At 41.8% G+C, this 12,937-nt stretch overlaps 4 protein-coding genes across 4 annotated transcripts; 2 read left to right on the forward strand and 2 right to left on the reverse strand.

The window, feature by feature from the left end:
- Window positions 1–785: 785 nt before the first annotated feature.
- On the forward strand, window positions 786–3,542 carry LOC145485599 (uncharacterized). The gene has a single exon (XM_081464241.1). The coding sequence runs from the start codon at window positions 786–788 to the stop codon at window positions 3,540–3,542; it is 2,757 nt and encodes a 918-aa protein (XP_081320367.1).
- Window positions 3,543–3,600: 58 nt separating this feature from the next.
- On the forward strand, window positions 3,601–5,676 carry LOC145485600 (uncharacterized). Its single transcript, XM_081464242.1, has one exon. The coding sequence runs from the start codon at window positions 3,601–3,603 to the stop codon at window positions 5,674–5,676; it is 2,076 nt and encodes a 691-aa protein (XP_081320368.1).
- A 930-nt stretch (window positions 5,677–6,606) lies between these two features.
- Window positions 6,607–11,566, reverse strand: LOC145483635 (uncharacterized). The gene has a single exon (XM_081462171.1). The coding sequence runs from the start codon at window positions 10,326–10,328 to the stop codon at window positions 8,286–8,288; it is 2,043 nt and encodes a 680-aa protein (XP_081318297.1). The 5' UTR covers window positions 10,329–11,566; the 3' UTR covers window positions 6,607–8,285.
- Window positions 11,567–11,582: 16 nt separating this feature from the next.
- Window positions 11,583–12,847, reverse strand: LOC145483638 (haloacid dehalogenase-like hydrolase domain-containing protein 3). The gene has a single exon (XM_081462174.1). The coding sequence runs from the start codon at window positions 12,294–12,296 to the stop codon at window positions 11,592–11,594; it is 705 nt and encodes a 234-aa protein (XP_081318300.1). The 5' UTR covers window positions 12,297–12,847; the 3' UTR covers window positions 11,583–11,591.
- Between the last annotated feature and the right edge of the window lie 90 nt (window positions 12,848–12,937).

Here is a 12,937-nt window from a genome sequence, read left to right on the forward strand (position 1 = left end):
TCGCGTTCCACTTACCGCTATCCTTTTTGTCCCGAACAAGTGTTCCTCAAAAAATGCCTAGAAATGTGTTTAACATTACACTTCTTTCGTCTTCTACTGACGTGGTTAAACTGAGAAGCCAATTCGCAGCACTTATCGCGCCGACATCGGAGAGAGAAGACGGTCGTGATCGTACGCGAAGGAAGTCAGAGTGGTCACGGTGTACTTTTTAAGGTTGGAGGCTTCGCTTTGAGTTCCCTGGGCGATGAAACGCCGAAAACAGCTGGAGTGTCTGCAAAGGCGCAACTGCCACCAGAAACACAACCACCATTGCGTGACGAGAAGGGTCGGTTCTCACGAAAGAAACCCACTCAAAGGGAAAACACGTGTTCCGAACTGAAATTTTGTGTTCATTTTGTGTAAGGCGCGTTGCCTATTTACCGAGTGGAGACTAGGTCCGAGTGATGACATGTTGTAAACAAAAAACGTGAGCTCGACGTTCGGGTCGAAAAGCAGATGAATATTGTTATAAATTTTGTTGCGTTTATGGAATAAATCGTTCATTTTCATGGTCCTTCGAGCCGGATTTTGGATTTGGAGAAACAGTTTCGACGATTGGTCGAGCAAAAGGAGAGTTGGATCCGTTTATTACTGCGAAGAAGTTGATTTTCGCATATCGGCGATTTGGCGCCAAACAAACCACATGTGTATTGCATCAGCACTTTGAACGAGAGGAACTTCTGTGAATGTGCAGACCTGTAATTGTTGCGATTATATGAGGTTAGTAAAATTTGTGGTCTTTCAAAATGTCGAAAGATTTAGAAGCTATCAAGAAAAAGAGAAAATTCCTGAGAAAATCTGTCACAGACACGTTGAAGTTAATCGACGAAGCCCTGTCACAACAAGATAATTATGCACGAGTTCAAGTGTTGAAAGATAATGTCGCAAGTAAGTGGAGTGACTTGCAGGAAGTGCAAGCCACGATGTGCACAATGTTAGAGGATGAAGAGATCGAGGCGGAATGTGAGAGCCATAATGAATACGAAGCGCGTGTAATTGAAAGCATGGCCAAAATGACAAGTTATTTGGCAAGTAAACAAGTTCCCGAAGTACAATTGTTAGGAAGCAATCCACCCGTATCCCAGTCGTCCTCTCAAGTACAAGTTAAGCTACCCAAGATTAATCTACCAACCTTTGACGGAAATGTTTTGAGCTGGCAACCCTATTATCAGTCGATAAAAGTTTCAGTGGTTGACAATCCGTCGTTGGCAGATGTCCAAAAATTAGAGTACTTGATGAGATCGCTAAAGGGTTCGGCTGCTGAAGCGGTGAAAGGTTTTGTAGTGGTACAAGCGAATTACAAGCCAGTTTTGGAAATCTTGAAGGAAAGATTCGGGCATGCAAGGTTAATACTTGATGCACATGTAAGATCCTTGATCCATTTGCCACGTTTGAGCTCTGATGATGCAACCTCCATGCGTAAATTCTACGATGAAGTGATAGGTCACGTTCGCTCTGTTGAGTCCTTTGGTGAAAAGTTTAATTCTGAAACTTTGGCTCCAGTTCTTGTGCCTCTAATAGTTGACAAGCTGCCAAAAAAAGTTGTGGAAAAATGGGAATTGGAGCTTAATGAGGAGAAAGCTAAACAGGACTGTGTGGAAGTGAAAATACTGTTTACTTTCTTGGAGCAACTGATAAGAGCTAAAGAGTCTTCACAGCCTCCTTCTCTTGATTCCAAAGCTCCGGCAAAGGAAAATCTTGGAAATCGTGAAAACCGTTTCAAGTTTAACCGGTCACAAAAATTATCCACCTCTGCATTATGTGCGGCAACGCAAGAGGGCAAGTGTGTCATTTGCTACAAAAACCATGGTTTGAAGTCATGTGTCACTTTTCTGTCATTACCTGTGAAAGAAAGATTCAGAAAAGCAACGTCTAAAGGCCTGTGTTTCCGATGCCTTGAACCTGGTCATAGAGCCGAAGTGTGTCAGAAACCTCCATGCAAGCATTGCCAAGGTAGACATCACAGTCTCCTGCATCAGGATTCAGCTCGTCCTCCCTTGGAAGAAGTCAAGGTGGAATCAGCCTCGGAATTACTACCCTCGTCGTCAGGTCCTGCTTTGCCGTCCTCAGTTGTGGCAAATTCTGTTGCAGTGAGCTCAGGTGGAAAAGTGATCCTGCAGACCATACCAGCTATTTTGTGTGGATCAAATGGGTGTTCAAAAGTTGTGAGATGTTTCTTTGATCCTGGTTCTCAAACGTCGTTTGTTCGGCAGAGTGTAATTGATGAGCTTGGTCTTGATGGGAAGAGTGTCAAAATTGCTGTTTCTGGATTTGGTGGAGAGGCCACCAAGAGCACTTTGCGGAAGAGAACTGCGTTTACTGTGGCACCTATTGACAAATCTGGACAGCCTCAATGTATTGAGGCACTTACTACACCAGTAATATGCCGGCCAGCTGAAGCTGTGGATATTCATCCAACAAGATGGTGTCACCTTCGAAACATAGCATTTCCTGAAGAATTCCCTAGAGAGGAACAAGAGATTGATGTGCTTATTGGCTTGGATTTCTATTATTCCTTTGTGACAAGAGACATTGTAAGAGGGGGTTCCCGTGAGCCAGTTGCAGTTCGCACAACTTTGGGTTGGGTCTTCTGTGGGCCAACAGGTGGTCATGGCCAAGAATGCACTGTGTCTATGAATGTTCAAATTAGTGTTGAAGAACAATTGAATGAAACACAAAAGTTCTGGGATTTGGAGTCCATTGGTGTCAGACTTGCTGAAAGTTCAATTTCTACTACTCATGCAGAAGATGTGGTCTTGAAGAAGTTTAAAGAGACACTAACATACAATGATGGTCGCTATGAAGTATCCTTACCATGGAAGGAAGATTGCATTTCATTGAAAGATAATTACCGGCAAGCGGAAAGTAGGTTGTACAATCTAGAAAAGAAGCTGCTCCATGAGCCAGTGAAAGCTGCATCGTACAGAGAAGCGATTAACAAGTATGTTGAGAACGGTGTTGCTGAAGAAGTACCTTGTGATGAAATTACACCAACAGATGGGCGTCCGGTGTTTTATCTCCCTCATCATGCGATCATCAGGGAAGACAAGCAGACAACCAAGACAAGAGTTGTGTTTGATGCATCAGCGAAAGATAGCAATGGTGTCTCTCTGAACAGCTGCTTAGAGCCAGGCCCAGCATTACAGCCAGATTTGGTCGGAATTCTTCTGTGTTTTCGAAAGAATTATGTTGGTATCATGGGTGACATAGAGAAGATGTTCTTGCAGATTCGGTTAAAAGAAGAAGACAGAGATTCACACCGGTATCTGTGGAGAGATTTGGACCCCAAGGCCACGCCTAAGATTTACAGAATGACAAGGGTCACATTTGGAGTTGTTTCCAGTCCGTTTCTTGCCATTGGCACTATTCAAGAGCATGTGAAAAGGTGTAAAGAAACATTCCCTGTTGCATCAAATGAAATCTTGAGGAACACTTATGTTGATGACTTTGCTTCGGAGAGACAATGTGCAGGAAACGCTGAAATTACAGCGAAGTGCTACTGAGCTTATGCAGAAAGCTGCCTTTAATTTGACAAAATGGTCAAGCAATTCATCTGAGCTTATGGAGGCCATACCAGAGAGGGACAGAGCAGCAGTTAGTCTTGTCAGCCTGGAAAGTGATCTAGCAGAAGCACATCCAATCACAAAAGCATTAGGATTAAAGTGGAATACACTTACTGACAACCTTGTCTTTACAATTGATGTGGACATTGTTAAGTCGAGATCAAAGACAGTGTACACTAAAAGAAAGGTGGCGTCTTTAGCAGCAAAGATATTTGATCCGATTGGTCTAATCGCACCCTTTTCAGTGAGGTCAAAATTAATTCTTCAAAGCTTGTGGACCAAGGGTGTTGGATGGGATGAGGAAATTCCCATGGAAGTCTCATCGAAATGGAATCAGTGGGTTCAAGAGATTTCTGAACTTGGACACCTTCAAATTTCTAGATGTTACACTGATTTGCCATTAGGTCAGAACCCCAAAGTAGAGCTACACGCATTTGGTGATGCGTCAGAAGTTGCTTATGCCTCTGCAGTTTATCTGAGAGTTGTTTGTGAAGATGGAAGGGTATCTACCAGTCTTGTGATGTCCAAGACCCGAGTGGCTCCTGTAAGGAAGATTACCCTACCGCGCTTAGAGTTGATGGCTGCTGTAATTACTGCTAGACTTTGCACCTATGTCAAAGGTGCAATAGATTGTCCCATTAGCCGCATTGTTTGTTGGACAGACAATTCTTCAACGTTACACTGGATTAGAGGAGTAGCCTCACAGTGGAAACCATTTGTTGCTAATCGTGTTATTGAAATTCAGTCGTTGCTGGATCCCAGTGTTTGGAGGTATTGTCCAGGACCGCAGAACCCAGCTGATCTACCTACCCGAGGTTTATCTGCAAGTCAGTTACGAGAGAGTCATTTGTGGTGGAAAGGACCCTCTTGGTTGCAAGAGTCCGAAAAAGATTGGCCCGAGGATTTAAGGTCAAAACCCTCCAGTGAAATTGTTAACCCAGAGAGGAAGAGTAAAGCTAGTGTCAGTTGTGTTGTGCAACCCAAAGAGCCGTTTATTGACTTCACAAGATTCAGCAAGTATAGTCGCTTGCTAAGAACTGTTGCTTGGATCAGAAGATTCGTTAGCAACTCAAGAGTGAAAGAAGAGGAAAGAATTGACAGCCCTTTAACTGGTTTAGAGATACAAAATGCAGAAGAATGGTTGATATCTCATGTACAAGAAGCAGGTTTTCCTGAAGAAATTGCGTCATGTAAACAGCATGGTCCAGTGAAGGACAGCAACCTTGCCAATTTAAACCCGTTTATGTGTCCGACTAGTCATTTTCTTCGTGTTGGAGGAAGAATTCACAAGTCACTGTTGCCAGAAGAGGAGAAACATCCTATTATCCTGCCTTCTAACCATCCTGTTGTTAAGTTGTTAATTGATGATATTCACAGCCGTGAACTACATGCTGGAGTTGAACACACTTTGTCACTTTTGCGACAGAGATTTTGGGTGATCAAGGGACGATCGACCGTCCGTCAGACACTAAGGAACTGTCTAATTTGTCGCCATTACCAAACAAAACCCTTTGGTCAGCAGATGGCACCACTTCCTGAAGACAGAATTAAGCCTGCACCACCGTTCACCAACGTGGGTCTAGACTTTGCTGGTCCTTTGTATTTGAAAGACAGTGGTGAAAAAGTCTATATCTGTTTATTTACATGTGCAGTTACCCGTGCAATACACTTGGAGTTGGTATGTGATATGACAACTGAGCGATTTCTCCTTGCTCTTAGACGGATGATTGCAAGAAGAGGAATGTGCAGCATTATTTGGTCGGATAATGCAAAAACTTTTAAGGCTGCTAACAAGGAGCTACAGCGATGTTGGAGAGTATTGGAATCAGACCAGACCCAAAGTGCTTTGTCTGAAAAGAAGATTCAGTGGAAGTTCATTGTGGAAAAAGCCCCATGGTGGGGTGGCTTTTATGAACGTCTTGTAAAGAGTGTCAAGACGCCACTGAAGAAACTATTTGCCAAAGCAATGTTGGATGCCGAGCAGTTAACTACTATTTTAGCTGAAATTGAAGCACAGCTGAACTTAATTGAACTTTATGAGACCTTGTTGAACATTTTAGTTGAACTCTATTGAACTTGGTTGACAAGTTACATGTAGTGATGCACTCCCTGCATCGGGCGGGAGGATGTTCCGAACTGAAATTTTGTGTTCATTTTGTGTAAGGCGCGTTGCCTATTTACCGAGTGGAGACTAGGTCCGAGTGATGACATGTTGTAAACAAAAAACGTGAGCTCGACGTTCGGGTCGAAAAGCAGATGAATATTGTTATAAATTTTGTTGCGTTTATGGAATAAATCGTTCATTTTCAACACGGGCGACAGGACTCGTGGGATAAAGGAGTCAAGTTAGTCATTTTCTGAACATTTCAGCTCTAGGTAGAAGGATGTCATCCCTCAGAAAATATTATACCCACCCATGGAAGATCATCAGAAATTCTGAAGGGACAGGAATCTCAAAAGCCAAAAAAATAAAGGAAATTACGAAGCCAAACTGAAATTTGGAAGGTTAGGGATCCAGAAAACCAGTAGGAGGGTATCACCAGTTAAGTTTCCTTTTTGGAGTGTTATTAGGGAGAACATTCAGTGGTATAACTTTTTTTTCGCTATCCCCCACACTCCATCCCTTGAGTTACTCTGGATCTGTGACAGACATCAAGGGAGGTTTTAAACAATGTGCACTTCCAGTGTGGGAGGGCAGGGGAAGAGAATACAAGACAGGCAGAGATTTCATTAAAGTTTTCAGTAGGAGGAAAACTGGTTTTAACAGGCAGGCAAAACTGTTTGAACTCAACTTCTTTAAAAGGAAAACTTTCCTCTAGATGGTCAAACAAGGTGGGTAAAATCATTCCCACTGACAGTCAATCTGCCAAGTGCCCAGCCTGCAATAAACCCCTAGGTGCATGGGAGGTGGGAGGGGAAAGGGTGGGAAGTGGGAGAGAAATGTAAAATACTACTTTTTGTCATTAAGGTGCCAGTATACTTTCAAAAACAAGAACCAAAAATGTGCCATTTTCACTTGCATTTAATATCTTCTTACACTACTGAGCAAAGAGCAAACAAAAAACTTGCAATTGGCCTAAATGACAGAGGCTCCCCAAAATGATTATTTGTGTTACAGTTAAAATTCCAACTTAATAATTTATATCCATCAGCCTAATTTGTTGGTCACTCGCTCTTATTTTCCTAAATTTGAACCCAGATTTCTCCCAGCCAACTTTTCAGTGTCAAACAGAGTGAAATCTGAGTGAGAGATTGTTATTTCCCATTATGACACAAGAGCCTGAATGGAAAAATCTTACCAATTTTGTCATGATTTCCTCTCCCCGCAGCAAAGGCTACTGAGAGGGAGCTGGCATGTGACAGGCTCGGGGATGCTCAGAGGAAAATTTGAATTAGAGTACTAATTTTGTGTGTAACAGTCTGGGCCACCAACACAGTATGACAATGTCTTTATATTTCTTTGCTTGCAACCCTTGGCAATCCTGAACACCATAATTATTAACAATAATCCTTAGCAAGATAATGAGCATCTACAACCCTTTCACAAGAGAGTCCCCTGCCCCCTGAGAAGATATGACATAAAATTTACCCAGTTGAGGTCTGTTTTGTAAGATACATGTACATGAATGGATCAAGTGTTTCCCTGTTGATTTACAGCCTGAGTGCAAGCAACATGCAGAACAAAATAAGGATCCATATCAGTTTAGTGAATGTAACTGTCCTGTAAAAAGCAAGGTGGAAGATATGCTTATAATATCTCTCAGTCTGGAAAAAGAAAAACACAGCAGGTCAAACACGTAGCAAGTGGGTTTATCAGAGTTTTTCATTTAGCATACTGTACTGTAGAATACAGCATGTAAAACTGACCATCCACAGTTCATGAACGATCAGAGAGATATAATAAAACATGCTAGAAAATAACCCAATGAAAATATGCATACTGATTGGTTAAAAATTGGGCTTCTATTAAACAATTAGATTATGATCTTGAGATTTCTATCACACATAGAAATCGAGAGTGAATAATCTAATTGTTTTAGTATAAATCCACCAGTCGTTCAAAATTTTATCTGAATTGTCTTCACAGACACTGCGAAAACACCACACACTGCTACGCTACTCACTATCTATCACAGAATAGATAGTGAGTAGCGTAGCCAATCAGAGAACATCATCCGTGATAAAACGCCAGTAGATTTATACGAAAACTACATAGAAACACAGAAAAGTTGTCATAGTCATCTTCCTTATTTTCTTTGGGCTGTTTTCTAACCAAAAAAATAGAAAACATTTTCTTCATGTTTCTATCAAGTTATAGAAACACTTGCAAAAGGTTCGGAGATCTTGAAAAAGCTGTGAAAGCACTCACCTATCAGCTTATGTTCCCAAAGCATTTCTCATTCTCCTAAACTTCCAGTGGTGTTTTTATAACTCAATAGAAGCACTAAAAATGAATTCTATTTCTTAAATATTACCCTTTTGTCCCAATCACGCCATCAAAATTTCTCTTCACTGGTTAACAAACATTGTATCGTTCCACTTGGGAGAAAGTTGGTCTAAGTGATGCATCCTTGAATGTATAGTCATTTTAATGACACTTTAAAAGTGTCCAGAGATGAGAAAAATCAGTCCTTGTTGCACATTTGTAAGAAAGCCTCATCACTGCCACCTCAGCTCCACAGTTCATCCCATGACGACATCCACTCTGGATGACACCTTCTTGCACCCTGACACTGAGAAGAATTCATATCTTTCAGGGAAGTACTCCATCTGATCTGCAATCTCTGTGACTAACGCCTCTTTTACTTGGAAACCTTTCTTGATGAGATCCCTTCTGATACATTGCTTCACATGTGTCCTCTCCAATGGAATAAATGGAACCAACTGATCAATGACTTCTGACTTCAATAGGTCTGCAAACCAAACATCTGGCATTTTTTTTACAATGCCATGGAAAATAATTTCCAGTTCACCCAATGTTAGGGATTCTCTCAATTTTCCCTCAAGAGCGTGATTCAGTACATGTCGATTAATTGCCTCGCCACCAGAATTTGACAGGAAAATAAATACCACATTTCCATAGCCAGCTTTCTTGCCTCGGTAATCCAAGATGGCATCTTTAATTGTGCCCATCATGCCAAGGTGAATTTTGTCCATTTCATCAAATATAAACAAGCCACCCTTTCTACAGTGTGATATATTTCCATTGATCCATCTCTGTAGCTGTTCATTGTAGCTTTCAACTTCGGATTCGTGAGGAAAATGAAGTGGAATGATAAACTTGTGTACAAAGGGGCTGTGAGTCTTGCGCTTGAAAAAATGTTCTGTTATAATATTGCTGACAAAGTTCTTGCCTATTCCAGTCCAGCCATGAAAAGACAGCACAAGTGGCTTCCTTATGTCTTGCTTGTTGAAGTGACTCTTCAGCGCCGAGGTGACCAGCTTCTGAGCAATGTGTTGACCATATAACTCAGTCTTGAGGGTACTGCCAATGCCTGAAATATTCTTGCTGAATTCACTATCTAGACAAAGGCCGTGAGGGTTAACATGAAAGTATCCTGATAAAGATAATGCACATAACACAAAAATAAGGCACATTTGTAAAAACCACCGCTTAGAGTGTCGCCTGTTTTGTGATTGTTCATTAGTGTCATCTGGTTGCAGTGATGTTTCGTTGCCCCTTTTTGCACGGCATTCAGTAGAATCACTATCCTCATCATCGCTAAAAGAAAACTCAGATTTTTTCCTGGCCATTTTCCCCTTCAACGGTAAACGATTTCGAACAGCTGTACTTGGCTTAGAAACATCTCCATTTTTGGCTGAGCTTTCCTGGCAATTTGATTGCTCATTGTAATTGTTTAATTTACAACCAGGCGGCTCTTCACTGATCGTCAGATCAATAACTTCAGGTGGTAAGCAGAGTTTGCTACTGTTGTGTACAACATGCGGAGTTGCTGTGTCACACCAGTCACAGTCTGATTCTTCCACTGGAAAATGTACTTGTAACATGTTATCAGTTGTGTCAAAATTGACCTGATCATTTGGGCAACTAAATAATGTTACGGCATTTCCGCTTGATTTTCTGGTCACTTCTACTGGTGGGCTTTTGCAAACAATCGCTGATCTGAGCTGTGAGTCCGAGTCAAAGCTCAACCCTCGATTCAAACGGGTTTGACCAGTTTTACCTGTCTTTCCATGTCTATCAGACGGTCCTATGGGAAAGATTTCGTTGGGGCTGCTGAAAGATGGACAAGACATGTGTCTTGATAAAGAGCTGAACAAGTGGCTCTTCTTGGGGCTTTTGTTCGCTTCCTTTGTTTCTCGAATATGCTTTGCGGCAGGATTTCTTGTCAGATCAATATCCTTGAGTCCAACAGCTCTAGGACGCTTTCCGATCACAAGCGATCTTGACCTAGGAATGAACTCTTTCGACGAATCTGTCGAAAAGCCACCTTCTTGACATACCTTACCACCTTGAGAATGTAATACAAGGCTTGTAGAGAGAGAGGAATGCGAAAACGAAGAATTTTTAGTCCAAGGAAGAGGAGATTCCAATGAACTTGTGCTGGAGTCAGTTATGGTGATCACGTTTGACTCGTGGTTTTCTTCATCAGAATCCTGGTCGCTTTCTTGGCTTCGTGGACTCCACTCCTCTTCTTGTCTTTCCCGATACGACGAAGAATCTACAGAGGAAAAGTACCTACGGAAAGACACCCCCGAAGACATCCTTCTCGCCAGTTCGTTGGTGATTTTCGATGACTCATAGAAACTTAAAAATCGCTAATTAATGTCTTCTCGAGTGACTGCTTGAACTGAAACATGTTCCCGCCGTTAAATGACGGGAGAGTCTGGGATAATGTCGACTAACCTCGAGTCGAGGCTAGTCTGTAGGGGCCAGGGGACGGGACAGAACTTCCCACATCCCGGCCCCGTGACCTTTTAATTATAACCCCCGCCATGTTGTAAAATTCTCCGATTTCTCCTTGTTCCTTTGAACGCAGGAAATCCACTTCCAACCCTCTTCTTTTACCTCATGTAATTAAAGTTCTTACTCCTTTCCCCCCCAGCCATCCTATAAAAATAATGGTAACTTTCTTCCAGGAAGCATATTGTTTTTCTTTACTTTGCAATGACATTTATGCCTGGAAAATTGGAACATGCAAAGGTGCTTACTGATCATCAGCAATTTGTCTTTTTGGGGTACTGGGAGGAAAATCAGTGGTATATTTAATGCAATGGTTCCCCTCCACTACACTTTTTCCTCACTGTCCCCCACATTCCACTCCTCGAGTTCCTCCAGATCTGCTGCGGACATCAAGGGAGGCTTTAACAATGTGCACTTCAGTCGGGGAGCACAGGGGAGAGAGAGACCAGGAGAATATCGGGTAGGAGGTGCAAAGAATCTGGAAGGGGGAAGGGCAGGAAGAGTGAGAGAAATGCAAAATGCTACTTTTATTAATTTAAGGTGTTAGAAACATACTATCCAAAAAATAGTTAACATTTTCAGTGTTCAAATAATGAGCCAAATCCTGTGCTGTGATTGGCTACCCAGGCAGGCAAGATGACCCTATCTTGCCCACTAAAGGCTACCTGCTGTGTCCCACAAGAACTTTTTTCTGAAAGCCATATAATAAATCTTTTATTGATCACGCTTGTTCAGTCAAGATGGCTGGATATTGGCTTCTTTTTCCGAGTTTATGGACCTCGACCCCGTCTTAGTCTATATACATGCAAAAAAAAAAAAAAGAACTTGGCCAATATCCAGCTATCTTGACCTCATGCTTGGTCAATAATCCATGAAAACATTCCTTATGGCAAAATCCTGACCCAGAAAAAATCAGTCCGAAAGCTCAGATGTACCTCAAGGCTTCCTTGCCATATAATATGGCATATAATATGGCAAGGTAGCCCATTTATAAAATTAGATACCAGCAATTTCTATTGGGGTTCAAAAACCCCAATGAAAATACCAGTAGATGAATTTCAAAGTTATTGTAAAGGATTTAGATCCTGTATTATGTGATTAGGATCAACACTATCTTTGGAATAGTCCTTGCAAAACCTGTTGACAATTAATGATCTCATTCCTAGTTCAACAGCTGGCTTGTAATCCAAGTTGACATTGTCACCAACATGTAGAGCTTCTTCAGCTTTGACATCAAAATGAGACAAAACAAGTTGAAAAATTTCTGGAGAAGGTTTGCAAATTCCAACATCGAAAGAACATGCAATAAATGTGAAGTATTCCTTCAAGCGGAGACTTTCAAGAATGACATCCAGCCGTTCATCAAAGTTGGATATTACGGCAAGATGATAGTTTCTATTCTTTAAATGCTCTAACACAACAAATGTTTCAGGATAAACCTGCCAATAAGATGCAGTGGAGAATTCTTTGTACAATACAGAAGAAATTCTAGCTAAGTTTGCTTCATCGTGATAACCAGCGGAACGGAACGTTTGTCTCACCACTCCATACCACCATTTTTCACCCGTCTTTGCGCTTTTAGCGCCAAAGTTTGGCAATGTTTTGTAGAAGTCTCGAAATGAGTCCTTGAACGAATCGTTCAACGCTTTAGGCTCAATGTCGACGCCAAAACGAGCCGCCACATTACTGTACAGTTCTCCGGGTGAGCCTCGAACATGAAATAGCGTATTACAAGCATCAAATGTTATTAATCGTAACCTGCCGGCCATAAGAAAGCCTCAAAATATGCCTCTCCCTATCACTTCACTTACTTTAGTCAAAAACCGTCGCCATTTTTCTTTTTCACTACTCGGAAGAGACTGGGGAGAACTGGAAAGAAATATAAAGGTCCGGACTCGGGGGAAGAGGAAAAAAGGAATGCAATCTCGCTTTCCGTTCGGCCAAAAATTGCTCATCATTTGTATAGAAAGCCAGTGGCTCCGGTGGAAAATAAAAGGAACGTTCCATGTGGCCTGTGTTACAGCTGCCCTCCCTGAAAGAAAAAATCAGTGAGGAGGGAAGGAGGGTTGAGGAGCACACTAGTAGGCGCGTAAGACCAAGGAGGGTTGAGGACCATAACTTACCACAAACAATACCAGTCAGGGCCAGAACATTCAAAACCAGTACCGCAAAGAAACTCTTTGAAGGCTACTGACAATAAAATTTTATCATTGGTTATTTTAGTTTTCAAACAGCATTTCTGAGGGTATTCAGGAGACCTTTGTACCAAGCAGTGAACAAAGCAGGAAAGAACGTGAAAAACAAACATATGCACCAAGCCAGTGCCTATCTTCCTCAGGCCTTGTTTGAAACTTAGTGTTGATTCCATTTACAAAACTTCTCTCCCCACCATATTAATTACAAGCAAAAT

This window comes from Orbicella franksi, chromosome 4 (assembly GCF_964199315.1).
Source record: "Orbicella franksi chromosome 4, jaOrbFran1.1, whole genome shotgun sequence".
NCBI lineage: Eukaryota > Metazoa > Cnidaria > Anthozoa > Scleractinia > Merulinidae > Orbicella > Orbicella franksi.

What these genes read in the sequence shown, in the direction of transcription:
- LOC145485599 (XM_081464241.1), top strand. Translation starts at nt 786, where the DNA reads ATGTCGAAAGATTTAGAAGCTATCAAGAAAAAGAGAAAATTCCTGAGA.
- LOC145485600 (XM_081464242.1), top strand. Translation starts at nt 3,601, where the DNA reads ATGGAGGCCATACCAGAGAGGGACAGAGCAGCAGTTAGTCTTGTCAGC.
- LOC145483635 (XM_081462171.1), bottom strand. Translation starts at nt 10,328, where the DNA reads ATGTCTTCGGGGGTGTCTTTCCGTAGGTACTTTTCCTCTGTAGATTCT.
- LOC145483638 (XM_081462174.1), bottom strand. Translation starts at nt 12,296, where the DNA reads ATGGCCGGCAGGTTACGATTAATAACATTTGATGCTTGTAATACGCTA.